The sequence below is a fragment of the Parus major genome, chromosome 1A, assembly GCF_001522545.3.
Source record: "Parus major isolate Abel chromosome 1A, Parus_major1.1, whole genome shotgun sequence".
Classification (NCBI taxonomy): domain Eukaryota; kingdom Metazoa; phylum Chordata; class Aves; order Passeriformes; family Paridae; genus Parus; species Parus major.
Genome location: NC_031773.1, coordinates 68,660,627 through 68,680,389, shown reverse-complemented (window position 1 = coordinate 68,680,389; position 19,763 = coordinate 68,660,627). Strand labels below are relative to the sequence as shown.

Below are 19,763 nucleotides of genomic sequence, written 5' to 3'. Positions count from 1 at the left end.
GCTGCTGTAGCACAATCTAAGAATGAAAAATAATAGTTTGAGGAAAATGTACACTGTTACCTTTTCCTAAAAATTTTACAATCACTTGCCCCCAAGCATATATTTGGAAAAATTTTCATACATAATGATGAACTACAGGGGAAGAGAAAAAACAACTCCACAAACCACAGATAAAACCCACAGAATTTCTTTAGACAGCTGGCTAACTTCCCCCTCCCTCCTATCACATTTACCAGATGTGTCTGCAGGGTAGGAACCTGGGATAATAGTACAAAATGTTCAGGGTTCTGCTAGACAGATGGCAGCAGGTTAAAGTGAAAAACTGAAACAAGTATGAGGTTATGTACAGACCACGTGTGCATGGACAGCTCTGGCAAAACCAGGCATGGCTGCTCTGCTTTTGTATCACTTGCTGAACCTCTGCAAAAACCCAAATTCAGCAGACACCTTTCACTAGAAGGTTTTATTCCATTCCACCCTTAGGAGATGACAGGAGCACAGCCCTTGCTACAGTGTGGCACAGAAGTGAAAAGTAACTTCTATGTCCAAATAGAAGAAACTGTCAGGGAGAGGATTCTGCTTGAGGTGTCACACAATTCCCTTCTCCACTCAATATAGCAGAAAAGCACCCAATTAACCTGTATCAGATCATTGTCACAATTAGCATACTATTTTAAGGTAGGATCTTGTGTTCTTGGCAGCTGAAATGCTCAAGGTGAAGCCCAGCTCTCAGATAAGCAACTTAATATTCCCCAAATTCCCTGTTTCCTATAAGCATCAAAGGCAGTCTTCAGTGATGAAAAGGTAAATGAGTGAAATTAAGAAATTATTCCCTGACCCAGCACACAAACATAAACACCTGGTACAGTAGAGAGCGGGGAATAGCTGTAATTATTATATAGTTGCTAAAGGGAGAAAATTAAGGTAATTTAATCAATAATTTACTGCTATGTATTTCTTGTGAACTATCTCATATCAATCAGCATCAAGGCTTAAGCAACAGGCTCTGAACATTGGTTTTCCCAACAACTATCACCAAAAAACTAATGAAAAAAAGTAATAATTATGTAGTTAAGATTAGTCAAATACATAATTCGTAGAATTTTTAAAAATCTTTAAAATTGTTAGATCATCTAAACAAAACCAGAACTACTGTGTTGCTCTCAGAAAGCAAGCACCTAAAATTGCAGTTTAAACTATAGCAGTTTACAGGTCACTTTGGAAATTACCTGTTTGATCCATAAACCTTCTGTTCCTCTGTGGACAAATTTCTGCTGCCATTAAAAACTGTGATTTGTTTTTCCCTCCTGACTTTGAAATGAATAATCCCAGCTCTACCCTAACAGATTTCCCAAACAAAACTTTGCTGTGAAACAGTGGATCAGTGCAAACATTAACTGGCATGGATCCCAAATCCAGCCTGAAAAGTCCTGGGATTAGACTGTGTCTCCAACATGGTGTTTAGACAATATTTCAACTTAAGATGAGCAGGATCATATGAAACAACAAAAGAAATATGAAAAAAATAAAGTAAAAGGATGAAATATACCTTTTTTTTATTTTAAGCATTTCTAAAATTTACATTTATTGTGTATAATTTTGGAAAACTTTTTCTGTTGTGATCATATATTGGATACAAAAGGACAGCCATTACATGACAAAATGTTGGGATTGTCCAGTACACAAGTACCACCTTTATTTTAGACTGTGTGATACAACCAGCCACAGATACACAGCTGAACAAAATTAATTTTGAATATTAGAAGTAACAAAACAATGGGCAGGGCCAGCAATTAGAAACACAGAGGAAATTGTTTGTTCTAATAAGAAGACACCTATGAAAAACAGCCTAAGAAGTCACCAAGTCAAACAACACCTTAGAAAAAGATAATTTGTTTCCAGATAGTGTTAAGTATTACTGCCAAACTGTCCACTGTTCTGCCAAGGAAACACAGCTATTACTGAGTACTCCCTGTTAGTATGTGAGAGCAGGAGATAAAAATAATATTACAACATAAGGGCCTAAACGCCCCAGTTTTGTATGAGAACTTCATTTAACAAGGAATAAGCCTCAAGCCTTAGTTTTGCAAAAAAGCTCCAAAGGCAAATTGTACAGTAAATCACAAGAGCAAGAAAATATTCATAGAGAAAATTCAAGAGGATATTAAGAATTGTGTTAGGATGAGACCCTTGTGAAAACCCATACCTATTATCAAGGAGATCCCTTTATTTTATGTTGCAAAGGCTTTGAAATACAAAATAATGAAGAAAGGGAAAGAGGTGTCTGCAACCCAGTGAAGAAATCACCACATGAACTATTTGTAGGGACCTAAAGAAAACCTGGGAAAGTCAAATGAGTTGGTAAAAATCGTCTTCCAAATTGCTCTGGAAACAGATGTCATCATGAAAATCTGAGAAAACAACAGCTTTTACTTTGAAGTATCAAAACCTTCAGTTTTCCTGAAGAAATAATAATTAAGCCTTTGTAGGAAAATTTTAGGAAGATAAACAGCTAGGGGTAACATATCCTTATATCAGAACTCACCTGATACTGACAGGATTTATAAGTTTGGGGTTTTTTTAGTAGAACAAACATGAATCTGCCCTCAGACAACCAAATTCTCAATTCAGTTAAGAGGTATAGATTTACCCATGGTTAGATCAAACAGCTAACCCTGGTAAAAATCAGATCCACAGACTCAGGCATCCTGCTCAGAAGCACTGGCTGCCACTCTCTGTATCTGAGACCTGCAAAACTAAAATTTTCACATCTCTTAATGAAAAAAGAGTTTACATCCCCCAACCCCTGTTTTTTCTCTTAGTAAAAAAAGAAACAAATTACAATTTAAGTGCAGTAATCAGATTAAAAACTTATTTTCTGTCACCACAGATTTATGACAACTTCTAATTACTCATTATACCACTTGTGTCAACAAAAATGGAAAATTGATAGATCAGGTTTCAAAAGGTAGATATTGGCATATAGATACATAAACTCCCAATGAAGATCCAAAATGAGATTAAACAAGATTATAGCTATGTAAGAAAAAGCCTTCAAAATCAAATGGAACAAAGAGGTGTCATAGCACTTAAAATCCTAATGTCTGGCCCAGTCTAGGTTAGCCTGGAGATGTCTGCAGCTCTTTTCAGTTTCCTCCTGAATTCCAATTCTTTGTCAGCCTAGCAAATACTCTCAAAAATAGCAGTTTCATTTAGGCTTTTTAGAATGTTCTGTCTCTATTGCTCCTACCACATAGTGTGTGTGAACAACGGGATTCCCTCCTGATGCATTTCTCAGCTCCAAATTAGTTTAATAAATAAGAAGGTCTAGCAGATTATCAAACTGGGCTGCTTTGCAAGGCACAGATTGCTTTTGTCTTTACTTCATCCAGAGGGAACACTTGAGTGTCACAGTTCACATAAACCATTTCTGCAATCTGCTTTTATGCATAAAGGACAAAGCCCAGATCAGGTACTACAGCTCTGCTTCCAAGCACAGCTACAAACTGGATTTACAACTGCTCCCTGCACATGGTAACAGGCTGTGTGCACATTTGCATGCACAAATAAGCTTCCTCGTGTCTTCCACTCATTTCTGAGCTTGCCTGACACTTGCTAATTCTTGTGCAAAGATAATCATGCAGTATCAACAGAAAGCCCAAAGTAATAACTTTGTCTTTCAGCGGGGTTTAAATTAGACTCAGCATTATGTTGTCAAGAGTTACGCCTAATAGTTGAGAAGCAACATGCTCTAAGAACAGTATTCTGGAGCTGGAGCAGAACACAGGGTTTGGATTGGCTGCATTTGTCTATTTTTAAGCAGAAAGACTACAAATATTACACTGAGACTTCCCAGCAGTGACTGGGTGTATTCAGAAAACACACTCACACACTGTCTCTCTCAGCCCATCACACAGGGGCGACCATAAACATCCACAATTTGTCAGTTAAATGAGGAGAGTACTCCTAAGCACATCCTAACACTTTCTTTAGTGGAGTGGCATTTTAGGGAACACTGAGAAATTCTTCTCTTTCAGCACATCAGAAAAGCAAAATGCATTCCTCCAATTTCACTAAGCACTAGGACAACCTTAACCAAGAACAGGCTGAAGGGGACCCGACTCCAGCATTTAACCCAACGTGTCACATACTTACATCTGGCATTTCTGTAGAGCAGAAAAGGGTCCTGGAGCTGGAAATCCAGGTCTTTAGTAATAGGTTCTGTTCGATTTTCCATGCTCAGTCTGTTCATAATTGTGAAACCATGCCTTGGAGAAGCCGATCTGAAAAGGAACGAGTAGAAGTCCCATCAAGGCGAGGAAAAAGGAAATCACAAGGATTTCTTTGTTGTGTAGTGCTCCAAATTCAGTAGTTATTTATTTCTACAAAAATCTAATTCTGTTGCCAGGGAAGTAACAATTGGCTCTTGCAGTTTTGGTAATCCTTTTAATTATGGCAAAGCCCTACATTATGTGTGAGAACGAAACAGACCATCAGCATCACATGATCCAATGCCACCATCTACCCCTACAGCTTCTCACTGGAGTAGAAAACAGCAATTAAAACAAGACAGAGCAGGCCAAGTTCTCAGCACTCAGACTAACAACTGCAGACACTAACAGTCATCACAGAGAGAATTTTCTGTAACACCTAAAATGCAAGGATAAAAGTGACCATGTGAGAAACTGAAACAGGCTGCCCCAGAGCAGCTGTGAATCCTCCCCCATCCCTGAATGCTCCCTGATAAATGATGAACCTAAACCATGCTATGACTAAATCATTATCTCCTTCATGGAGATTACTCTTCAAGTCATTTAGATAAAAGTGTTAAACCTGTCATGATCCTGACAGGAGACACTCCTTTCAAACCAAGTTTGGCAATAAAGGAAAAGATGAAGGCTAAACATTTGGGAAAAGTGCCACCTCTGCTTAATTGCTGGTGTGTGGATTTCTCTGTGAAACCAAAACACAGGAACCTGCATTACAGCATTGGAGTCAACCAAAAAATAAACAAAAGGGAAATCCTTGACAAGAACCCTTGTTTGCAAGGGTAAATATTTCACTTAAAACAAACAAACAGTCCACTTCCACTGGTGTTCACCCAGTTGGAAATCTGACTTTTTGACCATTCCTCAAATTCACAAAGATAAGCTGGGCAGTGAATAAGTCAGCCCAAATAAAATGGTAACACTATTTTACATTGTGACTTAAGGTAATGAGAAAAAACAAAGGCAGCACCAGTGGACTCCAACTGTCTGCTGGCAATGTCTTTCCCATAGGACTTCATCAATTTGTTTGAAGTCACAGAAAGTTAAAGTTAAAACTGATGATGAGGGCAATGCACGATGTTACTCACAGTTCACAACCTGTTCCATGCTGCTGCCTAAAGTGCAGCCAGGCAGCAGCCTGTGCCCTAAATGAAAACTTCCTCAGGCAACAGAAACAGCAGTGAAAATAACAAATACCAGAAGGACCAGGTTTCACGTTGTCGGTTTTTGAGCTTTGAAACAAACACACCAGGAAATACTGCTTCTGCTTGGCAGCACACAAGTCACCACATCCACCCAGTGCCAGCACAACCAAGGGCTCTGCTTTCCTCCCCTGGTGGTAATTTTACAGCATCAGATCCCCACTTACCTCAGAACAGCTTAGGAAAATTACTGTTGACCATTGCCACTGCTGGTACAGGAGAGCTGCAAAGACTGAAACCAGGGTTCCCACTTCCCACAAAGCTCACAGGCTCTTTCTTGGGCCTCTCTGTCACCTCACACACTTCTCAAAACCATCTCTTGCTTTCTCAGCTCTCCTACCAAACCCTCTTTGATATAAAAGCTGAAAAAGTAACATTCTGCTTTGGTGTTACACCTCAGCAGAGTCAGCAAGACTTGCTGACTGTGTAACTTTCTGATTTTAACAGCAGTCACAGAGAAATGCTGGGGCACTGGTATGGAAACCCCGGCCCAGGTCAGGCTTCACAACAGAACAGACACATGTTCTAGCACAAATGGTGCAAAAAATGATGCTCTGAAAGCCACAGCCAGAGTTGCTGCTGCTAAAAGAATGAAAACCACCCAAAATGTTGGATGAAATACACATGAAAAATGAACAGACACAAATAATATGAAAATTCTCCAAGTAGGGGGACTCAATATTTCAAAAGCTCTGCCGTTCCCTTCCTTTAAGCAATATCATTATTTATTTCACTCTTTTTTTTGTTCACACACTTTTAAACTGCAAATCCTATTTAAATCAACACAAAAGATTTCTACAGTTTACCCATACTGACATTTAAATCACATTTGGAAGTCTTATCAAAATACAAGGTCATGTCTCCTTCAGAGTGTTTTCTTTCCCACATATGCTTCTGGCAGTTTCAGTTTCTTTTCACCCTCAAACATAAGAGGAGCATTTTATTTCATTCAGCCATGCTCCATCCCAGCCAGCTTTTCCACATCCACAGATTTCACCTGTAGGTGTCAAAGTGCAGCGTCCTCACCTTGTGTAAACAAACAGCGTTCCCTCCACATCCGTCTTCTCCTGAGGAAAAGGAACATTAGGCAAGTTGAAAACAGGGCAGTGTTTTGCTTGCCATCAGTGAGCCCCCTTTTCTCTGTTTTACCAGCACCATTCTTACCCAAGCCAGGAAAAAAATAACTAAACCAAATTTCATGGGCTGGTGATGAGAGGCTGGAGCTAGCACAGGTCACTACGCAGCATTCCAGGCTACACCTGAGCACAGCACACAGGCAACAGGCAGAGACAGGAGTTTTCAATGGGCACCTGCCCTCAGGGGTGATGTTTGGCACAGAAATGGGGGGAAAACGACACAAAAGGCAGATTGGGCAGGTTCCTCAAACACAGGCCCTGAGTCTCACTGTTACAGCCAGCCAAGAACCACCTGCCAAGAGCTTGAATGTTGTTACCTAGAGTTTCCCCAAGGGAATTACACTTGTACAACAATGCTTTTAGCACTGGCAACTCCACCAGGCTTTTGCACATGTCTGGGTTCTATTATAGGTGATGGAAGGGCAGAGGAGCACCTGAGGTCCAGAGCCTTAAACCCCAGCCCTAGGTTAAATCCCAGCCTTCCATGGCCTTGGGATAAAAACCGGACCTGGGTTGAATTCCAGCCTCCACAGCCCTGGGCTAAACCCCAACCTTCCATCACCTTGGGATAAAAACTGGACCTGGGTTAAATTCCACCCTTCCATCACCTTGGGATAAAAACTGGACCTGGGTTAAACCCCAGCCCTGGGTAAAACCCCAGTCTTCCATGGTCTTGGACTAAACCCCAGCCTCCACAGCCCTAGCCCAAACCCCAACCTACACTGCCCCAGATTAAACCCCAGCCTCCCACAGCCCGAAGTCAAACCCTTCCCTCTCACAGCTCCGGCTCCAACCCCGGGCTCCGCCGCAGGTGTGGGAACTCCCCGAGCTCCATTCCCGGCCACCGGGGGCTCCTCACGGCGTTCCCAGGCTGTCCGTGCGGGACACACCGGGTGTCACCGCCACACCCTCACACCTGCCCGCTGGGCGGGGCGTGGCGAGTGAGGCCCCGCCCCCAAACCGGGGCGCGCGCGCGGAGTGGGCGTGTCGGGGGCGCGCGGGGTGGGCGTGTCGGGGGCGCGCGGGGTGGGCGTGTCGGGGGCGCGCGCGCGCGCGTACCCACTGGCTGGCGCGGTGGCCGAAGGTGTAGAGCGCCACCTGGCTGGCCACGTCCACGATGCCGCTGATGTAGGGGTCGTGCTGTCGCAGCGCCGCCAGGCTGATGTCCAGCCCCCGGCCCAGCGCCGCCGCCATCTTGCGCCCGCCGCGCAGCCCCCGCCAATCCACCGCCGAGCCGCGCCGCCCCGCGAGCAGCCGCCGCAATCGAGCGCCGAGCGGCGGGCGGCCGTGAGGGGCGGGCCGGGGACGGCCGCGCGCAGGGCGGCTGGCCGTATCGGCAGCAGCGCGGAAAGGCTAAAATTGCTTTAACCATTGGCGCTGCAGTTAGTTATTCCGTACACACTACGCGTGGGAGCAGAATTGCAAATCCCGCCGTGCCCAAGAGCGCTGTCCCGTTCGTGTGCGGGCTAAAATCTCCAGAGAGTCTCATAAAGTTCAGCAGGAGCCACCCTGCAGACAAACACCTGCCTGCCCAGAGCCCGAGCCCTCAGCTTCATCTGGGGCTGCTTACAGTTGGGATGAAAGCAGCCAGCTTTCGTTTTAGTGCACAGAAAGAGTGTTTTAATTACAGCAACACATGAAACTGTAACTGTCTGACCCTAAACCCATGAAGGAACCTGCAGCGAGTAATAAATTACTAAAGACTAAAATTTTAGTGTCAGTTTTAACCATTAGGGCTGGAGTTAAGAAGTGGTCTCAGAGCATGACTCAGAATTTCAACTTTGGAGCATGAGGGAAGTATTCCCGTGAAAAGCCACTGCGAGCCTTAATAAACGTGGGCTGAAAAGACTACATATTTCGAATTATTTGAAATAATAATGAAGCACAACTTCAGCGGCGCCCAGCCACGGGATGAGGAGCCCTGAGTACAAATTAAAACACCAGGAGTTCCACCTCAGCTTGAAGAACTTCACACTGAGGGTGGCAGGGTGGCCATGGAGAGACACAACCCTCCTGTGGATATATTTACACAGAAATATATCTATATATATATCTGAAACCTAAACAAGCATACTATAATATGCATATGTTATATGTTATACAAACAGCGAGCAACAGATGGACAAGACCAAGGATTCAGTTGCCATGTTTTCCCGTCAGACACGCATATTTATTATTAATCTATTGGTACCGACAGTTTACAGCAAATACAGGAGCTTTATGAGGTATGCAGATAAGCTCATTTTGCTTAGATAGAGCAAATTATTTTTACTTCATCACCTCAGCCTGCTGCAGCCATTCTGGAGGCAGTCTCCACCTTCCCTGTACAGGAGCAATAGGGTGATATATTTACTTCCAGAGAAAAGGATATGCCCTGGAAAAACTGAGGTGGTGGTAGTGGATGCTGTCTTAATTGTTTGCAGTATTACTGACACAACATTTTCAAAAGGACAGTAGCTGGGCAGAGGGGATGAGGTCTGCTATTGTGTTTTCTTCTCTTCTTCTCCAGGCCAGATGGATTCAGTGAGCAGTAGCATCTCTTCCAAGAGCACCTGGGCAAGCCTAGATAAAAAACTCCCATCCTGTGACCTGAGGATAGGAGAGACTTCAGAGACAGTAAGCTGGGAATTCACAGAATTAAATGTAGGGATAGTGAGTGGAGTTAGGAGTGGCCCTGTTGTCAAAAAGGACAGGAAGAATGGCTGGTTTTTAGGGCTTAGGAGAGACTCTGTAGGTTTTATTGTAACCCAGAAGGCCACCAAAAATTGCATCACTGAGAATGAGGACCTACAGCTTGCTCTGCGAGCATCTATTAGGAGAGGAGACATCTGAACATACTCTGGTTATAATCTGTCTCACACTCACTTCCTCCTTGTCTAAAGCCACCTCGTTTCATTGGGGGCTGTGATGGAATACAGCTTTAGAGTGTAGAATTCTGTAAGTGATTTTTGTGACACTTGTGGTAGGAAAATGCCTCTAAGCAGTTCCACTGCAAAGCTCTGGCTGACCTACAGATCCTGTAACAGCAGGAGAGACACATGGGCTCGTGGTGGGCAAACTGCTGTCCTTGCTCTGGGCATGACCAGAGTAGAAAGGCAAAAAAATAAGGAAAAAGCTGTAAATAGGAAAGATAAGTCAGCTGTTGCTTAAATAGTTAACAGATGCACGTTAGCACATTAGCTTCTTTTTGCTAATTTTTTTTCAGTCTTTTTTTGTTAGTAATTCATTACTTGCTGCAGGTTCCTTTTCAAGTCACAGTTTCCAGACACCTTTAAGCACATTCCTCCTCATGTGTTGGGGCTTCTCTTTACCATCATCTTCAATTCTTTGGCAATTCTTCTGCTTCCACTTCCAAAGTCCAAACTTGTCACCAAGGCTTAGAAGTGTAAAACTCTTAGAGTCCCATTCCTTGACTTTTCCTTTACAGATGCTTTTCCTGCCTCCAACAATAATACTGTAACAAAAGGTGTCCTGCTTTCTCTCATTATTTTTTAATTTCTTTTTTTTTTCCCCTTCAAATCTCTCAAAGCAGACCTTTCAGATGTTCTGGCTGTGTGTTTCTGTTTGTAGCTGCTTTTTACCACCTCCCTCCCAGGTCTCTGTGCCCCTTTCTCACACAGCTGGACAGACAGTTCCTAACATTTGTGTTTTGAGTCAGCAAACCTGTCAAGCTTCTGATCAGGCCTTTTTATATTTTCTGTTACACTCTGAGGTACCTTCAGCTGGTTCCAGCTGTTTTCCTGCATAAGTGGAATGTAATTGCTCCTTCCATTTAGCCTGAAGTAAATATACTTAATAAAGCCATTAGTTCTGCCCTGCTTTATGGGATCACTTGATAGCAGACTGAAAATTTTCCAATGAAACAAGGCGCTGTTAAGAAGAGAAACACTGAATTCTCACTGCATCTAAAAACTTAAGGATGTTTTAGCAAAAATGTCACAGCTTAAAAACATTGATTCTTTAAACTATGGTTCTTTTTCTTACAGTCAGTAGTTCATGATAACTGTAAAATTGAATCGGAACGATTTTGCTGTAATTTTGTTTATGAAACAAAGCCATTTTCTAGCTTTCAAAATGTCATCATTTCATGAAGTATATAATTAGAATGTCACTTTTTTGTCTTCTACCTACCTGGATACTGTTTTGTTAAAAAACCCCAAACCTCATCTTGCTTTTGATATGGCATGAAATGGATTTTGTGTAGGTAATATTCGGGCCAATTTAAGGCAAAATCCATGCAGCACGACATTTTAAAATTAATAACAGATGTGGAGATGGTTAGGCCAAACCTTTACACGAGGGTTGTTCAAGCAGTTATTAAACCTTCACATTCAAGAATCTGTGACACTTTTAAAGATTCAGGCATGCTTCCTCCTGCAAATTATTGTCACTGAGGGAGTGATTTTGTGTGGATTTATTTGGGGGCGCTGCTGAGGATGTGCAAGCCCTGCCCCAGCTCCCAGGGTTCGGTCCTGGCACCTGGGATCTGGCCTGGCACAGGTGTGTGCGTGGCCTCAGTGTGAACCAGGCAGATGGGGGAAATGAAGTGTGTGAGAAACAAGTGTTCACAGCCCTGCTGAGCTCACAGCCTCCCCTGGCTGCCTGCCTACCTGCCCACACTCGCTCCTCCCTCGGAGCTGCACCTTCTTCTGATAAACAGCAGAAATCACTCGAGCCACCATAGTGCTGAGCACCCTGTTTGCTTCTCTTCCTCTTCTCCAGCCCCTTTGGAGCTGTTATTGCATGGTAGTTGTCTTTTCCTTTTTATTCCTTCCCAAAGGCTGCCACGTTTTTCTCTTCTCACTCTGACTGGTGGCACCTCTGCTGCTCCTGTTTGAGGAGAGAGTGCTGAGGCAGCTCTCCTGAGTTCCTCTTACTCATCCAGGGCCACTTAAACACCCTGGATTTAAATGCCACTTAAATTTGGGTGATGCTTTTCAGCATGCTGCTTTCCTGGGAGCAGCAGGTTGCTCTGGTGGAGCCAGAATGATCCAGCAAGGCTTGATTACCCATGCTCCACATATTCCTGGGCATGTGCCTTCAGTGCTGCAGCATGGTAACTCTCCCTTTTTAGGAATCTGTGCTTTGTGCTGGAGTCTGGCTGCATCCCTTCCCAGGCACAACTGAAGTATGTGGGGTTTTCAGCCCCTCTCCCCCTTTGGGAGCCAGTGCTTTGTCCTGGAGTCTGGCTGCATCCCTTCCCAGGCTCCAATAATTTGTAATATGTGGTCTTTTCAGCCCACATTTATTAAGGCTCGCAGTGGCTTTGCACAGGAATACTTTCCTCATGCTCGAAAGTTGAAATTCTCAGTTGTGCTCTGAGACCACTTCTTAACTCCAGCCCTAATGGTTAGAACAATTTCAGTCTTTTTGTTAGTAATTCATTACTTGCTGCAGGTTCCTTCATGAGTATGGGGTCAGACTGTTACTATATGGAATAATTAACTATAATTTACTGTGATTTTCAGTTGAGGGTTGCATTTTTCCTGCATGTAAGACTCTGGGTTTTTACCAAAGGACTTTTTTGTTTGTTTGTTTTTTTTCCCCTTTGACTGACTGACAGGAAAATATAAATCTTTACCTCAATTTTTTCTATGCATTTATTTGCAAGGTACTGAGCTTTACATTTTTATGGGCCCAGTTTCTGCCAGTGGCTTAGCTTGAGGAGAGCTAGAGGAAAGTTACTATCATTAGTAGAGCTGCATTTTTCCTTTCTCACTTCCTATGTACATATTTTAATTGTGGAGAATTCTTTTTGATTTACCTTCAGTCACTTTTCAGAGGGCATAACCTGTGCTGCAAAAACAAATTTAACACCAGGAAAAGACTTCAGGAGGAGGAAGGGCCACTCTATACCAATATAATTGCATTGAATTCTAGTGTTATTCAGAAAAAGAAAAAAATGTTCCTTGTGTACATTTAATTAGGAAAAAGTTTTCTTTTTATCAGTGTTAGATTTTCAAAGTTTTAAGTGTCTGTATGGTTTCACTGTCTTGTCTTTAGATAAGCAGAAATGAGAATATGATAAGCCTAAGGAAGATGTGTGGAATATTTTGTGTGTGGAATAGTTTTCCTGATGGTGTTGTCTTTATCCCCAAAATTTGCCTGACTTCTATAGCTATGCATTTGTGAGTATGATTCTGTTAGATCTCTTCATAAAATTCTAGATTTCATCCTCCAGTCTCTCTCTAATGCTGATAATATTCCAAACATTTATTTTTGATTTCCCTGCTATAGCAAAGAAAAAATACTGTCAAAACTTGCAGAAGGCTTTTTCCTTCTTCTTTATTTATTTAATGTAGCAGAATTCACTAAGTGCAGTAACATTTCTCATAAGGTTTAACTTTGCAAATTCCTTTACTTCCACCCCCATGCTACTTTAATTACAGTTAAAATTTAACACTTGATTTTATCCTGAGAATGCAACCATTTGGAGCCAGTATGTGATTTTTTTTTTTTCTCCCCTGTGATTTTGTTTCCACAACTGTCTGTGCTAAAGTTCAATAAAATATTATTGATAGCCATTACCTCACTGCTGTCCTGATAAAATGACAGAAACTGTTTTGAGCCATCATTTTCATTCTTCACTGGGTTGATTGGCTAGACAAACCACCAAAATACTGAAGAGCATCAGCCAGTCCTGCTATTTCCCAAAGGTTAATAAGGTGCAGTAGCAATTATATCTTCCCCAAATAATACCTTTTCAACCACATCTCTCTGGTAATCACCATTTAATCTGGCAGAATCAAACACCTGTTGCTCTAAAAGAGGCATTTTCCAACCAGCTACAGAGAAGATGCCCCTATTTAATTATTTCCTAGTATGGAAACTTTCATTAGATAATTACATGAAGTCAGGACCTTATTTTTCCGCCTCACCTGGCAGAGCAGCTCTTGCCCTGTGAAAGGAATGGAGCCATCACAGAGAAACTCACAGTGCTGGGGAGCTGTGCCTGTGCTGCCAAAATATCTTTTTATGAGTGCTGAGCATTTCCATCAGCTTTTGTTTGACCTGACTGAGGAAGGAGAAGGAGAAACTCTGAATAACTTTATACTTTTAGCTGTTACAGTGTTACTTTCTGAAGAGAATTTGTGTTATTTCCTTCAAAAGGGGTAGAAGTCATGGGTTTTGTTGTTGTGTTTGTTTTTTTAATGAAGAATGTTGATGTTTGTTAAAGACTTATGCAGCATTTCATAGCTTTAGATATAAGAGAATGAAGAGTGTTGCAACAATATTGAATTTCAGAGAGCAGATAAATATAAGGAATATAAAATATAAATATATTGGTTCCTTCCTTAAAGAAACCAAGCAAATAAAGTGACATTTCTATCTTAAATATTCCCCCAATGCTTTTGTATCTTTGCTATGGATATTGCTGTGGGGAGATTCTTGTGCTGCTAATGGCTCAGTTCTGCTCCTCCAGGTGGGCAGAGCTGCTCTCACAAATGCCCCTTCTGTAGTTAAAAGTTAGCCTTAAAAGCAATTTTAACTGTCCTTTAAGGTAAGCTCACCTAATCTCTAATAGCATGATTTTGGCACAACCCCTTAGGTGATCATTTTTATTTGTTACTGGCTTTATTTGGATAGAAAATATGAAGAAAAGATTTGTTTTAAGGTAAGCTTCCTTTCAAATTGAAAATTGACTTTTTCCCCCCCTTTTTTATGCAACATGTTGCAATAAGGATCCGCAATTACCTCTGTGTTTTAAATGCAATTACTTGCAGCTTCCTGAAGAGTAAAAAAAAATATTCCATTTTTATTTTAAACCTATATTTTGGTCATTATTTGTGTTCCTTTCGGGTTTGTGGGTGTGAGAAGAGAGTCCTGGGTAGAAAAAGGAGTTCAGATTTGTGTAACTGAACCAGAAAACAAAACTTGGTAACATTTGAAGTGTTGCCCTTGGAAACAATAAATGCAGTCTATCCCTGGTTTTCAGAAGGGTTGGATTTAGGCAAAGGCACCTTCCATCAGGCAGCCAATACAAGATTTAAGCACTTCTGAATGAGATTTTGAAGTGGAAACTAAAGGTATTAGCACCACAAACCTCCAGTGAGTGTCTGAGTCTGGGTTTATTACAGTTGTGTGAATTTGTTTCCCTCGGTGGATTCTGAGAGCTGCAAAGGCATTTGGCTGTCCCTCTCTTGCAATCTGATTTTGTCATTTTCTGGTGATGCTGTGCTGCTTCTTCTGTCAGATTAAATTTACAGGCATATTACCTCGCCTGACAGAAACATGAACTGCATGGATTTTTCAAAGGAAAGCTTCCATAAGGAGTAACAGGACAGGGTTTGGAATTTTTTTCTTTTTCTTTTTTTTTTTTTTTTTTTTCTCTTATTTTTCATGCTGGTTTGCCCAAATTAGTTAATTTCATTATCATCCTAAATTAATCTTATAATGTTGAGCTGAGCTTGCTTTCTTATCTACAATGAAATTGCTGTGTCATCGAAGCACTAGTTAACCTACCAAAATTAAAATTAAATCAGGTTCAGGGCATTTTTGTTGGGGGTTTTTGTTGTTTACTTTTTGACTAGAAGGAAAGATCCTTCTGCAGCTGTTTTAGATGGCTTCTGAGGGGGTTCTGTTATTAAAATTCAGCTAATACTGCATTTCATGGTGCTCTCAGAATTGCAGGATTTGGGTTGAAAGGGGCATCTTTCCATCATCTGTTACAATCTTTATATATCTGTTAGAATCAAGATGATTGTGAAGGGGAGGCGAGGGTTGGAAGAAAACTCCTGAGGGTGTTGTGTCACTGTTGGTGGCACACAGGAACACCCAGACTGGGCAGGTGGGATACACAAATCCCAGCTGGTGTCACCAGGGGATGGAAGGACCAGGAACCTTGGGATGGAGGAGGCAGGGCTGAAGCAGAACGAGGTGGAGAGGAAGGCAGGGTGGGCACACAGGCAAAACTGAAGGAGGTTTGTCCCCAGAACGAGACAGCTGCTAGGAACAAAATGAAATGGGCAGGACAGAGCTGTGTGGGTCTGCAGGAGAATTCAGGACATGGAGAAAGAGGAATGTTTTGATGGAAGGAAATGCTGAGCACCAGGATGGGTGAACACTGTGCTGTCATTACCAAGAACTGTCCTTCTGCCACCAGCATTTTTGAGGTCGTTTTAATTGCTGGTTGTGACCTAATTGGAAGTGGCTGCAGCTCCAGAGCAGAACCTACAGAGTCTCCCCTCACGCAGCACTGAGCAATTGGAAAGCAGACACAGCGTCACATAGATTTTCTGTCTCTTTGTCTCTGAGGGCTTTCTGAGGGATACAGACCAACAGGCATTTTCTCTCCAGCAAGAAAGAGATGTAGACTTAACAATTGTAGGAGAAGTTGATTGACCATCAAGAAAAACGTTGTGATGATTGAGGAAGCATTTATGAAATGATAAAGCCTGCTAGAAAGCATCTCTGTTTTCCCTACTACTTGGCAACAGTTGCCACAAGACGTAGAAGCCCTCTGTACAGTTCCAAGAGAGATGATGCGGTCTAACATTTTCAAATGTCTAAGTATCATTAACTCCAGCTGACAAATAGCAGTTCCATTTTATCCTAAAAATCGTACTTATCCTAAAAGTATGTCAATAGAGACTGTGGTTTGAAATGTGGTTTAGGATACAGAGGGAGGAAAAGGCGTGGGGCACTATTTTTAACATTCTATCTTCGATATTGCTGTTTGCAAAAATTATATAAACCAAGCTGTTTTGTCTGAGCTTTGGGTAGTGCATGTCTGTGTGATTGTATGCTAAAAAACCTCGGGCCCAAAACGAGGGACAGGCTCATTTTACTTACCACTAGATATTTCAAGCAATGAAATGATGTAAAGCTGCTCTGAAGTTTGATTTCCTCTTATCTGCATTAATCCCATCAGTGATGACTCCATTTTCTTTCAGTGTAAGTGAGTAAGATTGTCTGACTTATGGGTTTTTCCTTTCACATGGCAAATCTGTCTTGCTGTACTAGGAGAGAATGATAACCATGTTAGTTTTGTAGTTGCATTGGTTCTGAGCTGCCCTGTGGTACTGAGGAATGTGATCTTTGTTCTGTGAATGAGAATACTGTACTGCAACTGCTGTAGCAACAAGAAAAGGATTCCAAATTTGCCTTTTCTGTAAAAGTGGTTCTGAACAGATCCTTTGGCTTAAGCTAAAGTGGTAGCAACAGCAGTGGAGATTCCACAACATTTCTGGGCAACCTATTCCAGTGTTTTATTACAATAATAATAATAATAATAATAATTTCTATGTGTCTAAGTGGAATTTTCTCCTTTATGGCTTGTCTGCTGCCTCTCATCCTTTTGCTGTGGACCTCTGATAAGAGGCAGGCACCATCTGCTCCTTACCCTCCTCTTGAACACCTGAAGAGAGAAAAAAGCTCTATCTCAGTCATCTCTTCTTCAAGCTTAGCAAGCCCAGTTCTCTCTTGCCACAGAATGGTCAGGTGTGTGTGGCACTGTGTGCCTCTGGTGATTCCAAGCTGGCTGTTCCTTTTTTAGCCTTTGTCTGCTCGGATATGGCTTCTAGGATGACTCCACGATCTTTCCAGGAACTGAAGTTAGCTTGACTGCCCTACAGGAGGAGCTCCCCTGCTCCTCCTTCTTGGTGTTTGTCTTGCTGTCCATCAAAAGCCTCACCTGGCGGTCATGGCCTTTCAAAAATGAGAGGACAACTTCACAGTGCCATTGGCCACCTTTCTGCACCCCTGCAGATACAGCTCCTGCTGTTCCAAGGATTTGGGTATGTCCAACTGGTTTAAGTGCACCACTCCCAGAGACTGACCCAGGGCTTGGAGACTCTGAAGGCCTAAATACAGACCTGGCCAGGAGATAAACCCCTTCCCCACAAAAAAAAACCCAAACATCCCTCCCCATCCCAAAAAAAATAAAAACCAGTGGAAGATGTGAGGCAAACGATTCATTGAGTACCTGAGCCCTATCCATGTCCTTTGCCAGTGTTTTTCCTGCCAGACTGAGCAAGGGGGCCATATCCTTCCCAGCCTTCCCTTTGCTGCCAATGTATTTACAGGAACCCTTCTTCCCTTTAATCTCTCCATTTTCCCAGCTGCATCTGAGCTTTGGCCTTGGCCTTCCAGCTCCACGTTCTTGAGCTGAGATGGGAGCTCCCTGTTCACCCATGCTGGCTGCTGCCCTCCTGAGCTGTTCCTGTGTGCTCACAAGGGGGTCCATGAGGACCAGCCATGTGTCCTGGGTGACTGAGCCCTGCAGGGCAGTGTTCTGTGGGATACCCCCCAGCCCACTCCTAAACAAACCGAAATAGAGCCCAAATTCCAAAGCTGTGACTCCAATACTCCTCTTGCTCAGTTTTTTCCAGGATGCTGAACTGCAGAATGCTGTGTTTGCTGCAGCCCTGCTGACCTTGACCTTCACATCTTCACCCTCATCCTTTTTTTATGAATAGCAGGCTGAATGCCTCTCCTAGTCATCTTCTTGATAAGCCACATCAAGAAATTGTCATCAACATATTAGCATGATTATTCATGAGAAGGAATTGATTTCATGAAGTGTCTAGTTCAAAATTACAGACTAAAGAAGTTTGAATAAGTTTCCCAAACTACTGGGTAATTATCCAAACAGAACCATTTAAAGCTCTTCCACTCCTTGTATTAATAGGAGCTACAATATTCCCATGCTGACTATGAGAGGAAAAATCAATATCAGCAAACGTACATTCATATTGATTTATCTTCCCTTTTGGTTTTCTAATTTAGTAAAGGCTACTAATGCAACATTACATAAAGATTCTCAGGAGAGTGAAAAGGCTAATAGGAGCAGGTATTGCTGTTTGTTCTGGGGAAGTGAACTGACTGTACTGTTCAGTCAATTGCTGCCCAACTCTGATACATGGACTTTAGAGCTGTGTATCAGCATCATTCCAGGCAAAGGGATTAGGAGGAGCCATCACTTTAACTTTTTGGGATGCAGGCCCAGCACACTGTTAGGAATTTTGAATGTCCTCGTGTACATGTACAGAGAAGTTAGTAACCTTTGTTAAATTAGGTTAGAAAAGGGTTTTCACATCGTGTCCAATTTTTATGCTGTATTTGATTTTTAATGCATTATTTCATGTCTTGTATGAGGAAAAAGGAATGCCTTATGAAAAGAATCATTTTGTTTCAGTTAATCATTCTAAACAAAGCAAAGGGAAGCAAATGAGGGGAGGAAATTTCCTATGATTTGAAAAACTGAAGTTTTGTCATCTGAAGTATTTTTCATCACTTTTCTGATGTCCAGAGCATCAGAAAGTTGTCATATGGGAAAATGAGTCAGGTAAACACCTGTATGCTACATCCTCAGAGATTAAATGGGGATGTGATACAATACAAGCATGTCTCAACTGGTATAAAACTTCAGAAAAAAAACCTTTTAGTTAAAAAAATTACTCCTTGCAATGTTACAAATGTGGAAGTGCAACAGGTTATGAAATGGGAAGAGCATTCTCTGAGTTCTTGCTGTGCACCATCAATAGGCAAAGGCTCATGACTGGAAGTTTTCCACGTGCTTGGGTTTTTGGTTTGTTTTTTTTTTTTTTTTCCCTCCCCTTTTTGAGGATAGGGCGCTTATGAGGACACTGTCAAAAAGTAGGACATTTCCTTATCCTACCAAAGGACAAGGAAAACAACAGATTACTGAAAAATAAGACAGAATAATTAGGTCATTGAAGGTCTGGGCTCATAGAGGTATTTAGTGTCCCAGAAGAACAGCTGAAAAGCTGCAGCTGAAAAATCACATTTTGAGGATGACTGTAAAAGTTGAGTTCTGTCTTCCAAGGCCCAAATTCCTAATTTTTTTTTTCAACTTTTATTGAATTTGGCCATCAAGGCATTCTGTTAGAGCAGTAAATGCAAGAACAGCTTTTGTCCCACTTTAATGAATGGAAAATTAATTTCCCTTAGTCACCTTCATTGAACTGTCAACAGGTTCTTGTCTATGAAGGAGGGCTCCAGCTTGATTTGGAGTCCCAAATGACAGGGTGGCTGTCTCCAAATGGCCATGGCATCACAGCTGGGAAAACTCTGCTCAGTTTCCTATTGTCCATCAGCAAAGACTGTGACTCCTGTGAGTGCTTCCCTGTGGAGATCTGCCTTTTTTCCAGGGGAAGGGGTTTCACTGCAAATCCAACCTCTTTACTCAGTCTTTT

The 19,763-nt window shown here is 42.1% G+C and overlaps 1 protein-coding gene across 3 annotated transcripts in view; it reads right to left on the bottom strand.

Moving 5' to 3' along the window:
* DCP1B (decapping mRNA 1B) overlaps window positions 1–7,817 on the bottom strand; it is a 39,207-nt gene extending 31,390 nt beyond the window's left edge. The window contains exons 1-3 of one of the 3 annotated variants that reach the window (XM_015627435.3): window positions 7,666–7,817; window positions 6,497–6,537; window positions 4,156–4,283 (exon numbers count right to left, since the gene is read on the bottom strand). In XM_015627435.3, the coding sequence (XP_015482921.1) occupies window positions 4,156–4,283; window positions 6,497–6,537; window positions 7,666–7,800 (304 nt within the window). In that variant the 5' untranslated portion in view covers window positions 7,801–7,817. The other 2 variants (XM_015627437.3, XM_033514758.1) reach the window with 2 other exon arrangements.
* Window positions 7,818–19,763: the final 11,946 nt, after the last annotated feature.